General features: G+C 43.3%; 1 protein-coding gene across 5 annotated transcripts in view; it reads left to right on the forward strand.

Moving 5' to 3' along the window:
* Positions 1 to 21,472, forward strand: part of LOC126466217 (disco-interacting protein 2) — a 648,438-nt gene that overhangs the window by 423,513 nt on the left and 203,453 nt on the right. For 3 of the 5 annotated variants that reach the window (XM_050096368.1, XM_050096366.1, XM_050096367.1), the window contains exon 3: positions 10,930 to 11,064. The exons of the other annotated variants lie outside the window; for them this stretch is intronic. In XM_050096368.1, coding sequence (XP_049952325.1) covers positions 10,930 to 11,064 — 135 coding nt within the window. The remainder of the gene's footprint in view (positions 1 to 10,929; positions 11,065 to 21,472) is intronic. 5 annotated transcript variants of the gene reach the window in all.

Consider the following 21,472-nt stretch of genomic DNA (forward strand, 5'->3'; position numbering starts at 1 on the left):
AACTCCTTCATTTGTTTTACTTCGTTATCCCCAACTTCGATGTTCCGTTTATCACTAATCTCATTTCTACTACTCCTAATTACTTTCGTCTTTCTTTGGTTTACTCTCAATCAATAGTGTGTGCCCATTAATCTATTCGTGCTATTCAACAGGCCGTGCAGTTTCTCTTCACTTTCAATGAGAATAGCAGTGTCATCAGCGGATATTATCGTTGGTACCCTTTGACCCTGAATTGTGGAACCTTGACCATGTTTTATCTACGTGAACAGTGGCATGATAAAATGTGGATCAGTGTAACTTGACTGTGCGTCGCGCCAGTAATGGTAGTGTGTATCAGTCCACAGGATGTGGGAAGAAGGAAAAAACGATACCTGGTAAAGCATTGTCAAAATATACAAAAAGCCCAGGGTGGAGGGTTGCAGGGGGGGGGGGTTACTGTAGCTACAGAGAATCATGGTTCGAACCCGTTACTGCACCATTAATTTTTCCATGACGCCGTAACTAAAATGCGATTCACTCGAGCATGTGAAAGCAATTCAGTACCTCGCCGCTGCCGCCCCCGCCCCCAATGGGAGTTCATACAACAAATAACTAAAATTCTTTTTTTATCGCCCCCCCCCCCCCACGCGCCCGATATATCTTAAAGAAGTCTTGTACGAAAAATACGTGAAACCATGAACTGTGAAACAACAAATTTTATAAGAAAATTTGTTATATCTTTGTGAAATCGTCATCCATTTTCGATCTAAGTTCTTAGATTTCTGTCGTATTGAAGTGTAACATTTTATTGTCAACAATTTAATATAGGAAGATTAGAGTGTAATAGCATAACATGAACTGAAGCAAATGGTGTGAAAAACCTTGAGCCACGAAGACGCACTTGTAAAAATGTGAAGTAAATAAAAGCTCGCAGAGCACGGGAGGGAGCGCGTTGATTTCATATCGCTTCACGTAGAGGAGCAGCACGTGAAAACACTTGGAAAACTTCTGTCCTAAGAGGAAAATGGAGACCAAAATTCTGCCCTTTGAGTTAAGTGTTGGCATACTGTTCTCATTATTGTGCAAGATCGTTATCTCCCAAAATATTTGTCTGTGCGATCTTCCAAGCTGCCTGTTATTCATCAGCTGTTTGAAAATAGCTTTATAATCCGATATATTGTTTGTTGCAACCTCGAAACAAGGAGTTGTTTTTGATTCGGTAATATATTTATGAAAGTGATTCACGAGGAGCCCAGAAATACAATAGAATAAAATACGAGTACCCCATTTGCGTTTGCATTATGAGTCAGCCGTGTCTGCGTTGTCTTTATGTGAGACGTACATGATCTCTTTACAAGTACAGAAATTTACTCTCCTCCTGTAATGATAACTAAAATTTGGACCTATGTATAATTAACTTCACTTAAATCATCCCTTTCCTGGTGTAAGTATAGATTAGACAGAAAACTACAACTAACAGACAGTATCTGAATTCTAACAAGTAGTGTGTGTTGTATGGAGACGGAGCTGTAAGGCTACAGCGGGTGGCGGGCTCCCGTGACTGGTGTCTGTGTGTGTCGCTTCTGCCTCTCTTGCACGCTGCTTGCTGTGTTTTAAATGCTCACTCTTGGGCTGCATGTTAGTGCCTGCTCTGATACGTAGTAGTAGCTGTAGTTGTTGGCAGCAGCACCAGATTGTGGCGGCTACAGTAGAGCTCCGTAGACGCAGCTTGTTGCACCTAACTGCAGAGGGCTGCTCGCTGCTGGTATGGCACCGCTCTAGCTGTGCACTGCCGCTCATCATCAGGAGCATGACTTTAGAACGCAGGTACTGGGCAAAGTACATACCTACTAGAGTTTGGCCGCCTCTCCTAGGGGATTTCCTGCTAGTGAAGGCGGCTGGTTAGTTACGAGCACGATGTCTCCCAATGGATTTTGCCCATTATCACTAGGTGTAAGCCTTTTCAGAGAACTCAGTTTGTTGGTTGGTGAAATTTGGAGAGAAGCTCTTTGAAAATCTGTAGCTGTTTCTTCTAGAAACTTGGAGTTGGCGTTTGTGATTAAAATCCCAATAAGGTCAACATATTAGAAATCCAGAACGGTGTAATCTTTACATATCAGATCGTACACTCATCGCAAGTTCAGTGCTCTAATAAATAGTTGCAAAGTATTAATAGTTCCAATTCTGTGTCAGACCTATGTGCTGCGTATACTTCTCGATTTAGGAAGTGACCAATTTTTGATGGTAATATAAACCTATGTAAATATGGATGCGTGAAATAATAGCGTACTATTAGTCAGTTTTTGTGTCTTCACATGATGAGACTAAAATACCATAGAGATTTGTCATCTAACTGAACATGGGTTCACATGCGGTGCAGGACGCCTTCAATATGTCGTCACATATTTCGTTCCGAATGCTCTATGGTGATTGTAATAAAGCTGTGTAGTACAGGCAATAGGATCGATCCCTTTTCATGAAACTATTTGATAGGTATTCAGAAATTAAGTCGCACGTATTTATTTCAGAACAAGACATATTCTTTTATCGAGGCATTACAAAACGACTTGACACATATGAACGTGGAATCAATTTCTTCATCTACATGTACATGGATACTCTGCAAATCACATTTAAGTGCCTGGCAGAGGGTTCATCGAACCACCTTCACAATTCTCTATTATTCCAATCTCGTATATCGCGGCGAAAGAATGAATACCTATATCTTTCCGTACGAGCTCTGATTTCCCTTATTTTATCGTGGTGATCGTTCCTCCGTATGTGGGTCGGTGTTAACAAAATATTTTCGCATTCGGAGGAGAAAGTTGGTGATTGGAATTTCGTGAGAAGATTCTGTCACAACGAAAAACGCCTTTCTTTTAATGATTTCCAGCCCAAATCTTGTATCATTTCTGTGACACTCTCTCCCATATTTCGCGATAAAAACAAAACGTGCTGTCTTTCTTTGAACTTTTTCGATGTACTCCGTCGGTCCTTATTGCGAAAAAAAATTTTATGTCCACCGTACGCTGTAACAATTTTTTAAAATACAGATGGACGGCATTACATCATTATGGTAACGGGTAGACTGTCAAAAACAAAACAAAAAAAAAATACTCAGATGGTTGGTTGATTTGTGGGAATGGAGCAAACAGGCCGGTCGTCGGTTCCATCGGATTAGGGAAGGATGGGGAAGTCGGGCGTCCACTTTCAAAGGACGCATCCCGTTGTACTCAGATGAAGATTATTACATCATGCAGGTTCCGGGTGGCCAGAAGTACAGTGCAGCTACTCGGGAAGATCCATTGTGGCTGTACTTATCGTATGGCAGAGAAGCTTGGTAGACAAGCAAATGCGTTAATACGGAACCGTTTTACACTTGAAAAAATAATTCCAATTTTGGCCCCCAGGTGCTTATCTGGCGCTGTGAATGCGAGAAAGACGTACAGAAATGCTTCCATATGTAATTAATTGGGAACGTGACGTGGACAGAAAATGTCAAACAAATGAGAAAGGCATAATGTTGATTTTATTATTAACCGTCACTTACACAATTTGTCCAGTATAAGCACATCGACAAGATGATGCATCCGTAAAACGACGCGGTCAAGAGTTGCTCGCAATTACTCCGTCGGAATATGAGCAACATGTTTCCAGATTACATTATCATCTTTTTTATGCCAAATAGTGACATCAGGCTTCTCTTCAGACTTTTCAATCGGCGATACACTCTCAATCTTGCCCTGTAATTGCTGCCGTTCATATAAAACAGTCCCACTAACAGCGCACGCTCTCTCTTCTCGATAGCCCTTCTGTTCACTCACATTATGAGTTTTCAAATGACAGCGTGGATGTCGTACCGTCATTGAAAAAGTGTACAGTACCAGATTTGCACCTGCTGTCCAGAATGAGAACAAATTTTTGCTCACACTGGACTTCCATGAGCAGCAGCACTTTAATTACAACGCCCCGGTACATTATTGACTAATTTCGGCTGTGGCCAGTAATGTAATAAATAGTTCATTCGTAAAAAACAAAAAAAATCTGACAGCCTGCGGTGGACATAAAAATGCATTCCAGCGTTAAGAAGTTACGTCGATACTGCGGAGACACACACAGGAGAAAACTAACACTTAATCAGTTTTTTTGTTTCCTGATTATAGAAATATGCTCCTACGAAATGCAGCCATTGGGCAGTCAATGTTTTTAAATGTTCTTCCGTGGAAACTGTCGTCTCGGATGTGTTTCCAGTCTAGTGTACACGCAATTCCCAGTAGGTACTCCAGTTATTTCTGGGACTTGTGTCGAGACGTGTTAAGTAAATTTAAAACTGTACGAGATACAAATGTGTTATAACATGAAATAAATCGACATTCGTGGAAAAATGGAAGACACGCTGGGTATTATCATATGCGTATCAGACTGAAAAATATCTGCTTAGAGCTCGATATGTCAACGACGGAAGACATGCACACAGCGTTCTTCAAATGCTCAACGACGCAGCGAAATGGTGGAGCGGTCAAGACACTTCAGACTGGTTTTCGGCAGCAGCAGGTCTCTAATCCCTGTCCGACCACCATTTTTTAAGCTTTTCTTGGTTACCCTGAATATCATCGAATCTGGATATCGGGGAGATTCCTTGAAAAAGGCCATGGGCGATTTATTGTTTCATCCGGGTTCAGTTCATGATCCGTCTGTAATGACATGGATGTCGATGAGACGTTCAACTCCAACCTTCATTTCCAAATGCCCGAGAAACTGATTTCCGTCGCCAGGCGACTGAAAATTTTGTGTTGCTTTCGGCCGTCCGTCTAAAATTTGTGGTGCTAGTCTGCTGTAATGCCTTGATTAAAGAATTGACCTTTTCATGTATTAACGAGTATAAATGCAAATGGTAAAACAGTTTGAGTTGGGCTTAACACTGCTGTGTATGTCAGTTGAAATACACTTCCATCGGTAACTGGTCGTTTTAGTTACAATTCCAATATGTTTAAGTGTTAAACTTCCATCAACAGTTAAAATTACTGTATAATCAGTGTCGGTTTTGTGCGTACGATTTTGTATACAACGTGTGACGCTGTCTTTGCTCTGCACCATGAGACTGTGACACAGGCAGCCTACAAAATCTTTTTCGTACTATCAACATTTATCGTACATAAATTTTAACTGAAGCTTTGTGCTGATGAGTTTCAAATACTGTGAACTGTGAGTGGAATCGTAAATGAATTTGTGCAGTTCAACTGATAGCACTGGGCAATAAATAATGACGATTATTTTGAATCGATTTCCCTATTTGATTGGTTCCTTTTATTCTGAAGTGTAAGAAAATCACTGGCGTAATGGACCTAATTTGCTTTTGGACATTGGTTATTCATTTTTTAAGTTTTTATAATTGCAACGGAAAGATTAGTCAGGGCGCACAGAGGCGTTGAAGCAGTCTGTGTTCCCCCGCTGTGTGTGTGATAGGAACGGGAGGAAACCCTAGCGTGCGGTACAGTGCCAAGTGACCCTTTTCATATTTGCAAAGTATGCACGTACATGTAACTGCGGTAGATGAGGAACTCTGCCCTGGAGGCTTAAAAAAATGCTTTCCCGCTCAGGCGATCCAGTGTTTCCCGTCGATAGAGAGAGTCGTGGTAGAACTGTAGGGAAGTCCGGTTACACTCATTATGGACTGTACTTGAGGACTGCGACTTCTAACTGCAATGGAAAAAATATATAATACTGCGTCATTCACGAAGTTGTATTTAACCTACTATGCATTTCTATAGTTAACCAACACCTTCAGGTCGTTCACATGGCTGTTCTTAGTGGTAAGCTTAACACTTAGGTGAAGCAGCATGTGAGGCGGCCAAGAAGATAAGGTGTGACATGCACTGTTATGTTAATAAGAACTACTGAAGTGAGTGACTTGGCGGATGGCGTAAAGATATTAAAGGAGCTTATAGTACGATAGCAATATGCGTGCTGCAGTCTCCAGCTGAAATTCCCAAATGCTTCCACTGTACATCAGTCACTCAGTGTCGTTGTTATGTATCACACAAATTAAATTTCTTCGCTGCGGAGTTTAAAACCAAAGAGTACACAAAACTGAATCATAGCCATGGAGGAACAGTAAGGAGATGTGGCTGCGTTACGGACTTCTGCTGTACATTGTTTTGAAGCCGGCGCCGCCATGTTAGTAACCCCTATACATTAGCAGAGTACTGTTTACAGTTGCTTCTTCTTTCTAATTTCTGTCGTGAACACCCAACAGTTGCTTTGAATAGTAAATATTCCATTGCTTTCGTGAATAGCACAGCGTGAGGACGGCATATTCAGACGTTTTCTGGTCTTAAAGGCATATTATTTTTTGATCCTCTAATGCGACGCATTTGGCCTCGATATTGTTACTTTGTTTTTGTTATTCCTTTCGAGTAACCAAGATGCGCAGCATGTGACGTAAAAGGACTGATTAAACTATGTTCCGTCTATTTCCTTTTCCCGAAAATGCTGAGAACATACAGGGTGTTTCAAAAATGACCGGTATATTTGAAACGGCAATAAAAACTAAACGAGCAGCGATAGAAATACACCGTTTGTTGCAATATGCTTGGGACAACAGTACATTTTCAGGCGGACAAACTTTCGAAATTACAGTAGTTACAATTTTCAACAACAGATGGCGCTGCAAGTGATGTGAAAGATATAGAAGACAACGCAGTCTGTGGGTGCGCCATTCTGTACGTCGTCTTTCTGCTGTAAGCGTGTGCTGTTCACAACGTGCAAGTGTGCTGTAGACAACATAGTTTATTCCTTAGAACAGAGGATTTTTCTGGTGTTGGAATTCCACCGCCTAGAACACAGTGTTGTTGCAACAAGACGAAGTTTTCAACGGAGGTTTAATATAACCAAAGGACCGAAAAGCGATACAATAAAGGATCTGTTTGAAAAATTTCAACCGACTGGGAACGTGACGGATGAACGTGCTGGAAAGGTAGGGCGACCGCGTACGGCAACCACAGAGGGCAACGCGCAGCTAGTGCAGCAGGTGATCCAACAGCGGCCTCGGGTTTCCGTTCGCCGTGTTGCAGCTGCGGTCCAAATGACGCCAACGTCCACGTATCGTCTCATGCGCCAGAGTTTACACCTCTATCCATACAAAATTCAAACGCGGCAACCCCTCAGCGCCGCTACCATTGCTGCACGAGAGACATTCGCTAACGATATAGTGCACAGGATTGATGACGGCGATATGCATGTGGGCAGCATTTGGTTTACTGATGAAGCTTATTTTTACCTTGACGGCTTCGTCAGTAAACAGAACTGGCGCATATGGGTAACCGAAAAGCCCCATGTTGCAGTCCCATCGTCCCTGCATCCTCAAAAAGTACTGGTCTGGGCCGCCATTTCTTCCAAAGGAATCATTGGCCCATTTTTCAGATCCGAAACGATTACTGCATCACGCTATCTGGACATTCTTCGTGAATTTGTGGAGGTACAAACTGCCTTAGACGACACTGCGAACACCTCGTGGTTTATGCAAGATGGTGCCCGGCCACATCGCACGGCCGACGTCTTTAATTTCCTGAATGAATATTTCGATGATCGCGTGATTGCTTTGGGCTATCCGAAACATACAGGAGGCGGCGTGGATTGGCCTCCCTATTCGCCAGACATGAACCCCTGTGACTTCTTTCTGTGGGGACACTTGAAAGACCAGGTGTACCGCCAGAATCCAGAAACAATTGAACAGTTGAAGCAGTACATCTCATCTGCATGTGAAGCCATTCCGCCAGACACGTTGTCAAAGATTTCGGGTAATTTCATTCAGAGACTACGCCATATTATTGCTACGCATGGTGGATATGTGGAAAATATCGTACTATACAGTTTCCCAGACCGCAGCGCCATCTGTTGTTGAAAATTGTAACTACTGTAATTTCGAAAGTTTGTCTGCCTGAAAAAGTACTGTTGTCCCAAGCATATTGCAACAAACGGTGTATTTCTATCGCTGCTCGTTTAGTTTTTATTGCCGTTTCAAATATACCGGTCATTTTTGAAACACCCTGTATTTTGCTATGTCGAATTGTTTACAATTGTTCCTTTTCACGGCGTTTGACTAGAGCGCTCTTCAAGTTATAATGACTGGAAATCTAAAATCATATTACAGAAATAAAAGCACTATGTTGAGAGCAACAAGCACAAGTAAAATACAGATATATAAAAGAAAATATCACTTGAACGTGTCGTGTCCACTTCAGAATGGAATGAGAGTCCTTTAGGACTAGTAAGCCTGTAGATGGTATTAGCTGGCAATTTCTTTTTGTTTATTTTTTTATCAACGCACTTCCACCAGATGCTAATGTTTGGAGCTACCAACATGGCGGACGTTAGCTTCAACTTTGTGACGTCAACATAACTTGCCGTATTATACCTCCATTATCATAGCAGACTGAAAATTGACCAAGGAGTGTTTGCTATGATGATGTTATGTAAACTGTCTGCCTTTAAATTCTTTGGCGAAAAAATTTAACATATTTGCTATGTAACAACAATACTGGGTGACAGACGTAGATTGATAATCATACGCGAATTTGAGTGGCAGAAAGCAACACACGTTCCGCTCTTCACCCACTGTAAGTACCTTTAATATCGTGGAGGTATGTACCGTCTATGCAACCAAATGAAGGCAATTTTGTTTATTGCCATACGCGTTTCGCTTCTTTTGTTTGGGAAGCATCGTCAGTGGCCTGAAATACATTTTTCCTTCTATACATACAGTAAGTGTATTGTGTGGTAGATACAATACGCCGATATATTACATTTTGTCGTGTCTTTCTCTTGTTTTTTTTTTTAGGTTAGAAGCAACTTTTGTTGCACAAGTTCCGTAATGTGAGCTTATCGTTCGTGCTACAGAATTTGCTTCTAACCTTAGAGAGAGAGAGAGAGAGAGAGAGAGAGAGAGAGAGAGAGAGAGAGAGAGAGAAAGAGAGAAACACAACAAAATGTAATGCGGCAGCATATTATATCTATCACATGTATTTCAGGCCACTGATGATGCTTCCCAAATAAAAGAAGCGAATCGCGTATGCCAATAAAGAAACTGCCTTCATGTATTTGCATGGACGGTACATACCTCCACGAATTTAGAGCGACTAAAGGAAAGACGGAAAACAGGAAAAAAATACCTTTAATATCTTTAAACTATCGGCTGCGTGACACCTTTCAATTCTGTGAATAATTCGCTTAATTGTTAACAGTAAAATGTGCAGCCCAGTCTGTTGGCCGCTAGCACGAAACTCCAGTTGTTCACCGCTAACAAGGAGAGGTTCCCTGCGGTGAGATTGAATTTTTGAAACCATCTCTACGATTGATGTAGTTCAAGCCCTCAGGTATCACACCCTGAAACTATTTACCTTGGTACACTCTCGTTTGCGTGTAATCGACGAAAAGAAGTTAGGAATTTTGCGTGATGCCGATTTTTTAAAAAAAGGAATGCTGCCTGGTTTGGTCGTGCAGTGTAACGAATAGGTCAAAGCCTCCACATGCAGAAGGTTGTGCGTTCAAATCTCCTCAGGTGTTTTAATTTTTTTTAATTTTTAAATATTTACCAAAATGGCTCCAGTCATTATTTTTATTCAATTAATTGTTTTAAATGCAATCTTTTATTTCTGTTCCTTTGTTACTTCATTTTAATCAGTGTATGAAGTTTTCGTTTGTTCTTATTTTATCTTTATTTCATTTTCTTCCGCTCGTAATTTTTGTGAATGTGACTATATTTATCTAATACAATGCTTAAATATTTGAAAATGCCGATCTACCAGTTAAAAAATAAAAGACGAAATAATATACTTATTCGGAATGTGCAATGGTGTGAAAATGTTAAAACTATAGAAATTAGACCGAAACTGAAACATAAAATTAATTAAAATCACATGAATAAAGATTTCAAGCGGAAAGAGAATGATAGAAAGGAAAATGAGAGCAAATCAAGACGTTGATTAATGAATAAAATGATGTCACAAAGAAGTAGAAACAAAAAATTACTTTTAAAACAAATATTATTTGAATAAAAATTACGATAAAAATCATTTCTATTAAGATTTAAAAATAAAATTTGAAGCCAGCCGCGGTGGCCGTGCGGTTCTAGGCGCTCCAGTCCGGAGCCGCGCTGCTGCTACGGTCGCAGGTTCGAATCCTGCCTCGGGCATGGATGTGTGTGATGTCCTTGGGTTAGTTAGGTTTAAGTAGTTCTAAGTTCTAGGGGACTGATGACCACAGCAGTTAAGTCCTATAGTGCTCAGAGCCATAAAATTTGAAGCACGTAACGAGATTCGAACCTACGACTTCCTGTATTGAAGACACTACTCTGTCCATTACACCACGTAATCAATGCGGTCAACATTCCTTTTTTAACACCATTATGACGTGAAATCCAGATTTTTTTTTTTTTCTTGGTCAGTTACTGGCAAGAGAGGGTGCAGGGTGTGATAATTGGGATCTTAACCTACATCACGATGGCTTCAAAAAGTCGATCCCTCCGCTAGGACCTCTCCTTGTAAGAAAAGTCATGTAAAATATGCCTTCCATCTCACGGTAATAGTTAACCTTAGAAACGCGTAGTGGATGAAATAAAGCTTCATGACAAACGCAGATCTATATATATATATTTGTCACTGGAGGGACACGGCTGTTTTCACGAGGTATGTCAAATCTTCCCCGCCTCATTGAATTGTCTGGTGGAGCAGCGTATGTGGATCGCACTAGTAGTGCCAATCTGTTGGGAGATACACTTAGGAAGCGACGAATTGTCACTTGAGAGGCGAGTGTTGGTAAGATAGAAGGGTGAGTGCGCAGTGCCCTTACCAGCAGCGGCGCAGCCCGCCTTACGGTTGGCGGGAGGGGCTGGGAGTGGTGTTGAGGCTGTGTGTGTGGTCGCGGCCGGTCTGACCCGAGTGTTGACTGCAGCGGCGCCGGGAGGCGGACCGTCTGCGGCCGGCGGGGGCGGGGGCGGCTGTGGCTCGGGGTCCAGCAGCCCCGGCGCCAGGGCGCGCCGCCGAGGCAACCGGCGGCTCACGCGCAACGAGAGCCGCTACCACTCTGGTGAGTACCTCCTCTTACAGCTGCAGTTGCCGGTAACAGTCGACCACAAGCCATCGATGTCTTCAGCACATACAGAATGGCGTAAAAAGCAAAATACAGATACGTCTAATAACAGCAATAATTAACATGACATATTATCCCACAACATTTTCTGTACAGAATGTAAAAAAATTTTTGAGGAAAATTTCCCCTTCGGTGTATAGCATTCTAGACAAAGACTACAAGTACACTGAGCAATCAGAAAATTACGACCACCTAAGTAATAACCGGCAGGTCCGTCTATGGCACCGATAACAGCGACGACGCTTCGTGGCATGGAAGCAGTGAGGCCTCGGTAGGGCTATCTTTCCCATCTACATCTATAGTTAAATTCTTTTATCTTAGCGGTTCGCGCTTGCCCGCCCAGACGCGGGAGATTGCTGCGTTGCCAGTTGTACGCGCCAAGAGAAGCACCGCCATAGTATAGTTCGCTAACTTACGTTTAGGGGGGAGCGCGCAGTTTATGAAGCAAAGCCACCATGGCCACATTAACCCTTTCGCTGCTACAGAGAGGTACTCCCCGCAGTCCGCGCTGTGCGCGATTTTGTCATCATTGCACTGCTCGCCTGTGCAGACACAAGGTGTTTCGACTGCTTTGTCACACTTTATCATTCGATTTCACAAAAACTATTTGGCACAAAAATTTGATTTTTACACATCTTTTTGACTGATACCTTCCCCCCATAAATGACTTAATTTTGTTTCGATGTTCAACGCAGTTATTGTGCAGCATTAGATGTAGTAAACCATTGCACGAAATTTTGAAGAGTTTGCAGAGGTAAAAGTCCATAGCGTATACTTTCCGTATGGTCGATTTTAGTTGCTACTAGAAATTCTTTTTTTTTTAAAAAAAAAGATACATTCAAACGAATAAAATTCTTGAAGTAAGACACTTCTATATTGTTTTTAAATAAAGAAAATATTAAGCACCGAACAAGGTTTGAACTCACAACCTTTCACTCAGCAGCCACACACTTTAACCATTACACTAACGCAGCTCGTCATTCAATAGAACTCCCGGAGGTCTTTAAAATGTCACGCAAAATACAGACAAACACTGTTGGTATGACTATGAATTACTCACGTTTCGTCGAAGTACAATAGGAAATAAACAATTACCGCTGTTCTTTATTGCGAAAAAGCTGTTAGTAAGAATAATACAAACACCTTTCCTTGCTATCGGCTGAATTAGGAGGCTTATTGCTTGTTTGGTTTAATTAATTAATAGAATATGAAGCAATTGGTATAAAGAATGCTTTTTCCAAACTTTCTATAAAACAAAGTCTGCTATCAAGACATTGCTTTTGTTCAATTACTTTATTTATGACAGAACGTTTCTAAAACTGAAGATACTCGTCCGTGCTCTGGACTGCAGTCGATCTCTGGCAACGTCGTTCTCTGTTCATTGGCCGACTGTGTTTTGTGACGTCAGATGCGCAGAACGAACCTAAACTCGGCCGCCGTCGTAAATGACACACACTTTAGAATCCACAAGTCACCGTAGGGTGTTCTACGGTGATTACTTTTGCTTCAACTGTGATCTCATTCATTTCCCGTTCCATTCGTGAATGCCGCATGGAGGAACGCCTGTCGCTAAGCCTTTGTATGAGCTATTATTTCTCTGATTTTCCCGACGTTGTCACTTTGTGAGGTGAACGAGGGAGGAAGTAACATGTTGCTGTGCTCCCAGCATACCACCAGTAATCTCTTCCCTGATTTATGTGGCCTCTGTTGTTGCGTTTGCTTCTGGAGTTTATTGTCCACTTCTGTGATGCACTCTCGCTCCTGGTAAACGAATCAGTGACGCAATGGCTGCTCTTCATTGGACCTTCCGTAGCTCCTCTAGTAATCGTACATGTTAACAGTGTGAATGACGAGCAATACTCGACCTGTCAACCGAGCGAGGTGGCGCAGTGGTTAGACACTGGACTCGCATTCGGGAGGACGACGGTTCAATCCCGCGTCCGGCCATCCTGATTTAGGTTTTCCGTGATTTCCCTAAATCATTCCAGGCAAATGCCGGGATGGTTCCTCTTAAAGGGCACGGCCGACATCCTTCCCCATCCTTCCCTAATCCGATGAGACCGATGGCCACGCTGTCTGGTCTCCTTCCCCAAACAACCAACCAACCAACTCGACCTGTCGAACTAGCGTTTTGCACCTCACTTGTTTCGTGGATGAGTTAAATTCCCTTAGGATTCTTCCGAGAAATACGAGGTGCGACAATAAAGTAACGAGACTGATGTGAAAAACAATGTTGCTTACCGTTCTAGTCAAGTTCAGTGTTGTCTCCTTCAAAGTAGTTCCCTTCTGATTGTACACACTTTTTCCAGCGCTTCTGCCATAGATGGTAACATTGCTGGAACTCATCTTCTGTAATATCCTCCAAGACCCTCGTCACAGCTTTTTGGACATCTTGTGTTGTTTGAAAATGGTGTTTTGACTCTTGGAAACAGAAAAAAGTCACACGGAACGATATCTGGTGAATAAGGTGGTTGTGGCAGTACTGAAATTTGAGGTTAAAAATTGCTGTACTGACAGAGCAGTATGGGATGCCGCATTATCGTGATACAGAATGCAATTATCAGCAATGTTGGCACGGACACAAAGAACTCTTTTACGAAGTCTTTCTAAAATTTCTTTGTAGTAATATTGGTTAACTGTTTGTCCAGAAGGCACCCACTCTTTATGAACCATTCCCTTGCAGTCAAAGAAGCACACAAGCACGCATTTCACTTTTGACTTCGACATGCGAGCATTTTTTGGTCTGGGTGAGCACCATTGCAAACTTTGGCGTTTTGTCTCTAGATCGTACTGAAAAAAACCAACTTTCACCACCATTGATAACACGGCTCAACAATTCTGGATTGATTTCCGTTTGCTCTAACAGATCGGATGCCACATATTTCCGTTTTTCTCGCTGTTGTGGCGTGAGATTTTTGGGGACCATTTTTGCACATACCTTTCTCATACCAAAATCTTCAGTTATTATTAGACGAACCGTTTCTCGGTTGATGTTCAGTTCTTCTGCAATCATTTTCACGGATAATCTTCGATCAGATCGTACGAGTTCACGCACCCTGGCGAAGTTGACATCCGTCCGTGACGTTGATGATCGTCCACTGCGGTCTTCATCTTCAACATTCGTTCTGCCCTCACTAAACATTTTACGCGAACGAAAAACTTGAGCTCTTGACATAACCTCCTTTCCAAAAGCCTTTTGAAGCTTACTGTAAGTTGTCGTCGCGTTTTCATCCAATGTAACGCAGAAAGAAATGGCATACCGTTGCGCAATTTTATGCGGTTCCATTTGCGTGACGAGAGACACAAACATGTGTTAACTTATTACAGCACAACTCACGAACGAGCAGTTGCATGGATGTGCCGCTTGGACTAGAAGCAGCTTATAGACCAAGGTAAAAGATGTTGTGCCTGCACAAGCCTGCAGGGTTGCCACATCTTGCAAAGAAAATCAATCTCGTATCCAAGGTTCTCGGGTGTCCAGCCGGATCCGATCGTCGAAGTTCCACGATATTTCGGCGAATGACTGTTCCGCCATCAGCACCACCTGATGATGGCGGAACGGTTATTCGCCGAAATATCGTGGAACTTCGACGATCGGATCCGGCTGGACACCCGAGAACGTTGGATACAGCACATTCGCCGGGAAAGCCTCAGATTACATAAAATCAATCTCATTACTTTATTGTCGCACCTCGTATGTAGATGTTTGTGGTAGCGTAATAGCGGCTCTAGGTTAATAGTACATTTTCTGGAAAGAAATATATGGGTGGCTCGCCGCATGCAGTCGGCCTGTGGTGGGTGGCAGCACACAGGCCGGCCGCGAACTCAGGACCCAGCACACGCAAGGAATGGGGGCGCGTGCTGCGGCGGGCACCTCGCATTGCGGGCGAGCCCGTTCCAGCGGCCTCCCAAGCACGAGGTCCGCAGCGCACCAGCACTGGCCGATGGCCGGCCCTACGGATGCAGATTGTTCGTCGTTTCACCCCGCATATCTACGTCAATACCCGAACTCCTCAAGCCACTTTGCAGTGTGTGGCGGAGGGTACTTTGGGGTACCTCTGCGACTTCCTCCTTTTCCTGTTCCATTCACGAATGGTTCGCGGGAAGAACGATTGCTGATAAGCTTGCGTGTAGCGTCGAATGCGGTTTTATCTTAACCGTCTTTTCGCCAGATACGCCGGGTGAGCAAAAAGTCAGTATAAATTTGAAAACTGAATACACCACGGGATAATGTAGATAGAGAGGTACAAATTGACACACATACGTGGAATGACATGGGGTTTTACTAGAACCAAAAAAATACAAAAGTTCAAAAAATTTCCGACACATGCCGCTTCATCTGATCAGAATAGCAATAATTATCATAACAAAGTAAGACAAAGCAAAGATGATGATCTTTACACGAAATGCTCAGTATGTCCACCATCATTCCTGAACAATAGCTGTAGTCGAGGAATAATGTTGGGAACAGCACTGTAAATCATGTCCGGAGTTACGGTGAGGCATTGGCGTCGGATGTCTTTCAGAATCCCTAGAGATGTCGGTCGATCACGATACACTTGCGACTTCAGGTAACCCCAAAGCCAATAACCGCACGGACTGAGGTCTGGGGACCTGGGAGGCGAAGCATGACGAAAGTGGCGGCTGAGCACACGGTCATCACCAAACGACGCGCGCAAGAGATCTTTCACGCGTCTAGCAATATGGGGTGATTCTAATAAAACCCCCATGTCATTCCAAGCATGTGTGTCAATTTTTACCTCTCTATCTACATTATTCTGTGGTTTATTAAGTTTTCAAATTTAAACTGACTTTTTGATCACCCGGTACATACGAAGAAGAAATATGGTGTTACAATCTTCCAGGTGCGTACGCTCTCGGAACTTCAACAGCAATCGACACCTTGATGTAGAATGGCTCTCTTGTCGCATTTGTCATTGGAATTCCTCGGTCATCTCCGTGACGTTTTCGGGCTTACTAAATGAATCTGCGACGAAACGTGCAGTAGCTCTTTGGGTCTTCTCAATCATCGATGTACGGATCCCAGACTGTCGAGGAGTAATCGGGTATTGGTCGAACGAGTGTTTCGTAAGCTACCTTCTGTGTTGACGGACTAAAATTTCGTGACGCTTGTTCCAATGAATCAGTGCGGGTCTGCCTTTCCTACGATTAGTTTTATGTCGTCGTTCCACTTCAGATCGCTCCGTAGGCATACTCTTAGATATTTTGTGGAAATAACTGCTTTCAGTGACTTTCCTGCAGTTGTGTAATCATACGAAATGGTCTTTCTCTTTGTGTATGCGCAGTGCTTTGCATTTGTTTACGTTGAGTACCAGCTGCCATTCGCTGCATCAAGAATGGATCCTCTCCAGGTCTTCCTGCATTTCGCTACACTTTGTGAAAAGTAATGGTCCTGTAACAGTCGCTTGGAGTATGCAAAATCAGTTTTACGTTTGAAGATTTCTCTCCGTTCAGAGTGACACGCTGTATTCTCTTTGTTAAAAACTTTTCAATCGAATCACACAGTTGGTCTGATATTTCGCACTGTCGCCTTTTGTTCATTAGGCGGCAGTACGGAACTGTATCGAACACCACGTTTGTTCGTTGTTGCTCTCATTGTCTTCTGTGCAGTGTGTTGCTGGTCCCAAGTCGTCGTCGCCCTTGTACCAACAAATATGAAATGGTCAAAGGATTGCTACTGAGATGACTTACGAAGGTTATTCCAATGAAAGCAGTTTCTGCATTTTGAAATGGATATATTCTTCAGTATTTCCACACTCTGCGCGCTAATAACGTATAATAGTTTTGCCTTCAGCAGTACTAAAAAAACAGTATCAAGTCCCTTTGCGACAACTTTTCCGGCAAGAGGTCCATTCCACAAAAGATTCCCGCCAAATATCTGAACTTGCCTCTCAACGAACAAGAATAGCTGTCTCACGCGGAGGTCAGTAGTTTATAACACTATTGGTGATAATAGCTGGTACAACTACGGAGCAATTAATAGAGTTACATGAGTTCAAGTGAAGTGCTTCAGAACTAACTTAAAAATGCCGGATATAACTATTGAAGTACCAACCTATTTTTATGAGTATGTGTATATCGAAATTATTTGTACCAAACTGAAAAGATCGATACCTAGTGGTATCGTATGGTTCTCATTATATTAATGGTTTGGTAGCAGAACACACACACACACACACACACACACACACACACACACACACACACACACACTCTCTCTCTCTGTGGTGTATGGCGGCCTTTTAAGCCAAAGCCAGATCCGCGCACCTCTTACTGCCAATCCGTTATTGAGTCCAAAATCAAACCGTGTAGTTGTAACGGAATTGCAGCTGTTGAAACGGAGAGCGCACTCTTTTTTTTTTTTTTTAAAAAAAAAAAAAAAAAGCTGTGTAATCGGAATTGCGACCCGACGCACATTGGATAATGAATGAACATACGAGCTTGCTAACTGCATAGGGGAGAGACCCACCGGCAATCCCATGAATTGGCAACGTATAATTCGTGCTAAGCTAACTTTTAATTGCCATGCGTAATTTAAAATTTACGCCTAGTTTCTACCTTTATTCATGTAAAACGTATAGTCTTGTTGAATTTGATGGAATTGTTTCCAATTCAAATGGTTCAGATGGCTCTGACCACTATGGGACTTAACGTCTGAGTTCATCAGTCCCCTAGAACTTAGAACTACTTAGACCTAACTAACTTAAGGACATCACACACATCCATGCCCGAGATAGGATTCGAACCTGCAGCCGTAGCGGTCGCGCAGTTCCAGACTGAAGCGCCTAGAACCGCTCGGCCACTGCGGCCGACTGGAACTGCTTGAAACACAACTTTATTAATATGGGACCATTGTTTGTCTGTTCGTTTTTCCATTGCCACAATTACGAAACCGGTTTCTCCTCTGCTCGTCAGCATTTAAAATGCATCACCTCACTACGGGCGGCTCTATATCGGAAATACACGACATTCCGTTAGAAACCGTGCCGTTAGGAGCGTGTGTGACAAATGACGAGCGAGTCGCGTTTAGCGAGGGTGGTAGTGAGCATGGAGTGGCAGTGTTATTGCAGCGCGCGGGCGAGTGTTGCAGACAGGTGCTGGTGGGCAGACAATGGTCGGTCAGCTCGTAAAGCAGCGGCAGGGCGGCCGTTGGCGCTCGGCCCATCGGCCACATTGTCCGCCGCCAATAAAGCGCTGCTCCACGCCTCGCCTCGTGGACTCCCAGTGGACGCTGCGGTAGCCCGATCCCCTCCACGCTCTGCTACACGGAACGGAAAATTATCTCCGGTCCAACAATCGCCATCGGCAGCAGGGAAGGCGAACGGAAGGCTCCCATTTGTTGTAAGTGTCCTGGAAAAATACGATACACACGTAAAGGATGTTGCATACGGGACGCTAGTGCCACCAGTTCCAAGGTGCCTCATGTCGTCATCACGTTGGCACGACATCACACATCGGACTAACACAGACACGCGCTGCTAGGATCGTAACAATTAGGTATAGCGCATGCGAAAGTGGAACAGTTGTTCGTGGCGACCTCGGATGAGAATCTGTGGAAAAAACAGCGGCGTAATTCTCGCAACACTCTATTGTGCACATTCATCGAACCGGTATTCGAGGAAAACCGTGGTACGTAGGGGTCACATGTATAAGTTGACAGATATTACGACACATGCAAAGATATATAGACAGTCAATGTTTTACGTATGTCAATGTGCAGATAGAACAGAAAAGAAAATTTGTACTATTGATACGATGAGCCCTCTGCCATGCACGGTGCTACCGGAGTGTACACAGCAGATGGACAAAAATACAGAAATACCAAAGACACAGCACATTACCTTGCCGGATATATTGTAGGAAACCCATTGGCATTCTCAGAATTGGTAATACAGGTCCCCTGTATGATATTAAAGTGAATCCTAGACCACTCTCCTTGCATAGTAGTGTTAAGTTCAGGTAACTATAAGGGAGGTGGATAGCGATAATGTGCCCTCGTCTCCAGAATAGACCTCAGAAGCTCAATAGTATTGAGATCTAGTTGTTGTGGTGGCCAGGGGAAATGCGACAGTCATCCTCGTGCTCACGAAACCAGTTCCGAGCTGTGTGAACAGCGGCCCTGGCGTCGTGGAACACAGCTTCACAGTTGGGCAACAAACTTTGTACATACCATGGGATGGATCTGATCAGCCAGAATGGTCACATAATCCTTTGTCGTAATGCGGCCTTACAGAGTAAGCATGGGGCCACAGAATACCACAATATGGCTGCCCAACTCTCGTCACCGATGCCCCCCCCACCCCTTCTCCTCTTTCCTCCCCTCCTATTTCCTCCCCTCCTCTTCACCCCACTTCTCTTCACCCCACTTCTCTTCACCCCACTCCTCTTCACCCCCCCCCCCTCCTCATCTCCTGAACCTTCGCAATTTTGCTGGAGACAACGAGACCGACCTCTGCCGAAGATTCGACCACATATCGATCGTAATCGCCTTCACATTCATTAGAATTTTTTAGCCTTTGTTCGAAGTTTACGTTTATACAGGAAGTAATAGCAATAAACAAACGAAATCGCTTATTTCAGAAAACGGATGTTTTCGATCGATTTTAACAGTCAAGTTAAACTAGAGACGAAAAGAGCCATTGTAACCGAAAACCAATTGTTTCAGCGATAACCGCTATCCCTAATGTAAGATCTATCCCAGACGTATGTGTAAAGAGCTTAATTAAATGGTATGGAAAGTAGATGCATATGATAAGAAGAGTAGAGTGCAAATGTAGGAATAAATTCTTTGTAGAATGTATCTTTTTACATCCTTTGAAACAAATGGATCACAGATCTACGTTTCTTATCGAAACCAAATGCTTGTGTATCTAAACAGGTGATCATATCATTTACTGGAGTGAGACACAAAATGACTCATTATGTCAACGTTAGACCTTCACTCAAAACTGATGGTAAGGGCAGAGTGGGAATATTGTCCGTCTTCTTAGCGAGACGGTACTGGAGATATGTGCCGTTTCCTACCTGCGACCTAATGAATAGCCGTGACGAGTGCCTGAATGCTGTAATAATGTTTTGTCGTTGTGAACGACTGTAAATTCGGTTGCCGGCACCTTAATTAAGAGCTTAATGTCCTCACCATCAATCCATGAGATTCTTCGGACAGGATTACGAGAAATTATGCACATAATCACGTTCACATTAACACAAATGTGAGAAAAACTGATATTCAGCAGCTTGTTTGGAAGACTCACGGAGGACGTCATTCGTTCACCACCTGTTTTCCGTGGTGGTCACATCCTTGCAATGGTTATTAGAATAACCAGTCACTTTTATGGTCGAACAAGACTCAGTCACCACACCATGATCGTGACGTTGGCGTGTACCTAAGTGCGGTAGTAGTACAGATCATTATAGTGAAGAAAAAAAAAAAAAGTCTTCGATCGGGCGTAGAAGTCCCAATGGTACCGACCAGCCGCCGCGTCATTAGTGGTAAAAATAATTGATAATGTGACCTTGAATATGCCCATAATCAATGGATATGAAAAAGCTTGCAGTCTTGGTCATCTGAGTTAATAGAGCCATTTTTGAGTAATCGTTGAAATGACCCTCAACTCTTGCTATTGACATTTTCGAGACGCTATGTTCGCTGGTTGTAGGACAGTTGGTTGGTTTCATTGTGCATTTGGAGAAGTGGTATCGATTTCCATATTCGTCAGAAGTGAAGCAGTCGCCCTGGAATTATCGCTATTAATCATGCACTAAGCGAATGTTTGTGGGCATGGACCAACACACACTTTGCGAATGTGTAGAAAACGTCCAAAACAAAAAGACTATATGTACCGATTACATAAGACCAAGTGCTGTGCTGGGATGCGAGTATTTTGCTAACGCACTAGATTTTCTAAGCAAAAAGATTGTGGTGAGAAGCAAAACTTGAGACTGCGTAGGCTTTCCCAGCTTACTACTACATTCGTGGCATGTTCGCTGGATTTGCAGACGGATCCCAAGATCGAATGGACTTATTTCGTCGCTTCAGTCGGCCGCCATCTTCGCATGCGAACCTAGTTCAGCTTTGCATCTGAAGCTGGCGGCTAATTCGAACGCCGAAATGTATCGATTTGATCTTAGGATCCGGCCGCCATCCCGATAAATATACTACGAAGCTGAAGTTTTTTCTTAATCGTTTGCGAAGAACGAAGGAGAAAAAGCAGCGTTTTTGGTGTGCCCGGTTGCCTATAGCACAGGGGATAGACGACTCGCCACGCAACGCACACTCGTTATGCTGGCTCCGAAAGCGTAGCCGCTGGGTCGCTACGCATAC

The sequence above is a fragment of the Schistocerca serialis genome, chromosome 1 (assembly GCF_023864345.2).
Source record: "Schistocerca serialis cubense isolate TAMUIC-IGC-003099 chromosome 1, iqSchSeri2.2, whole genome shotgun sequence".
Taxonomy (NCBI): Eukaryota; Metazoa; Arthropoda; class Insecta; order Orthoptera; family Acrididae; genus Schistocerca; species Schistocerca serialis.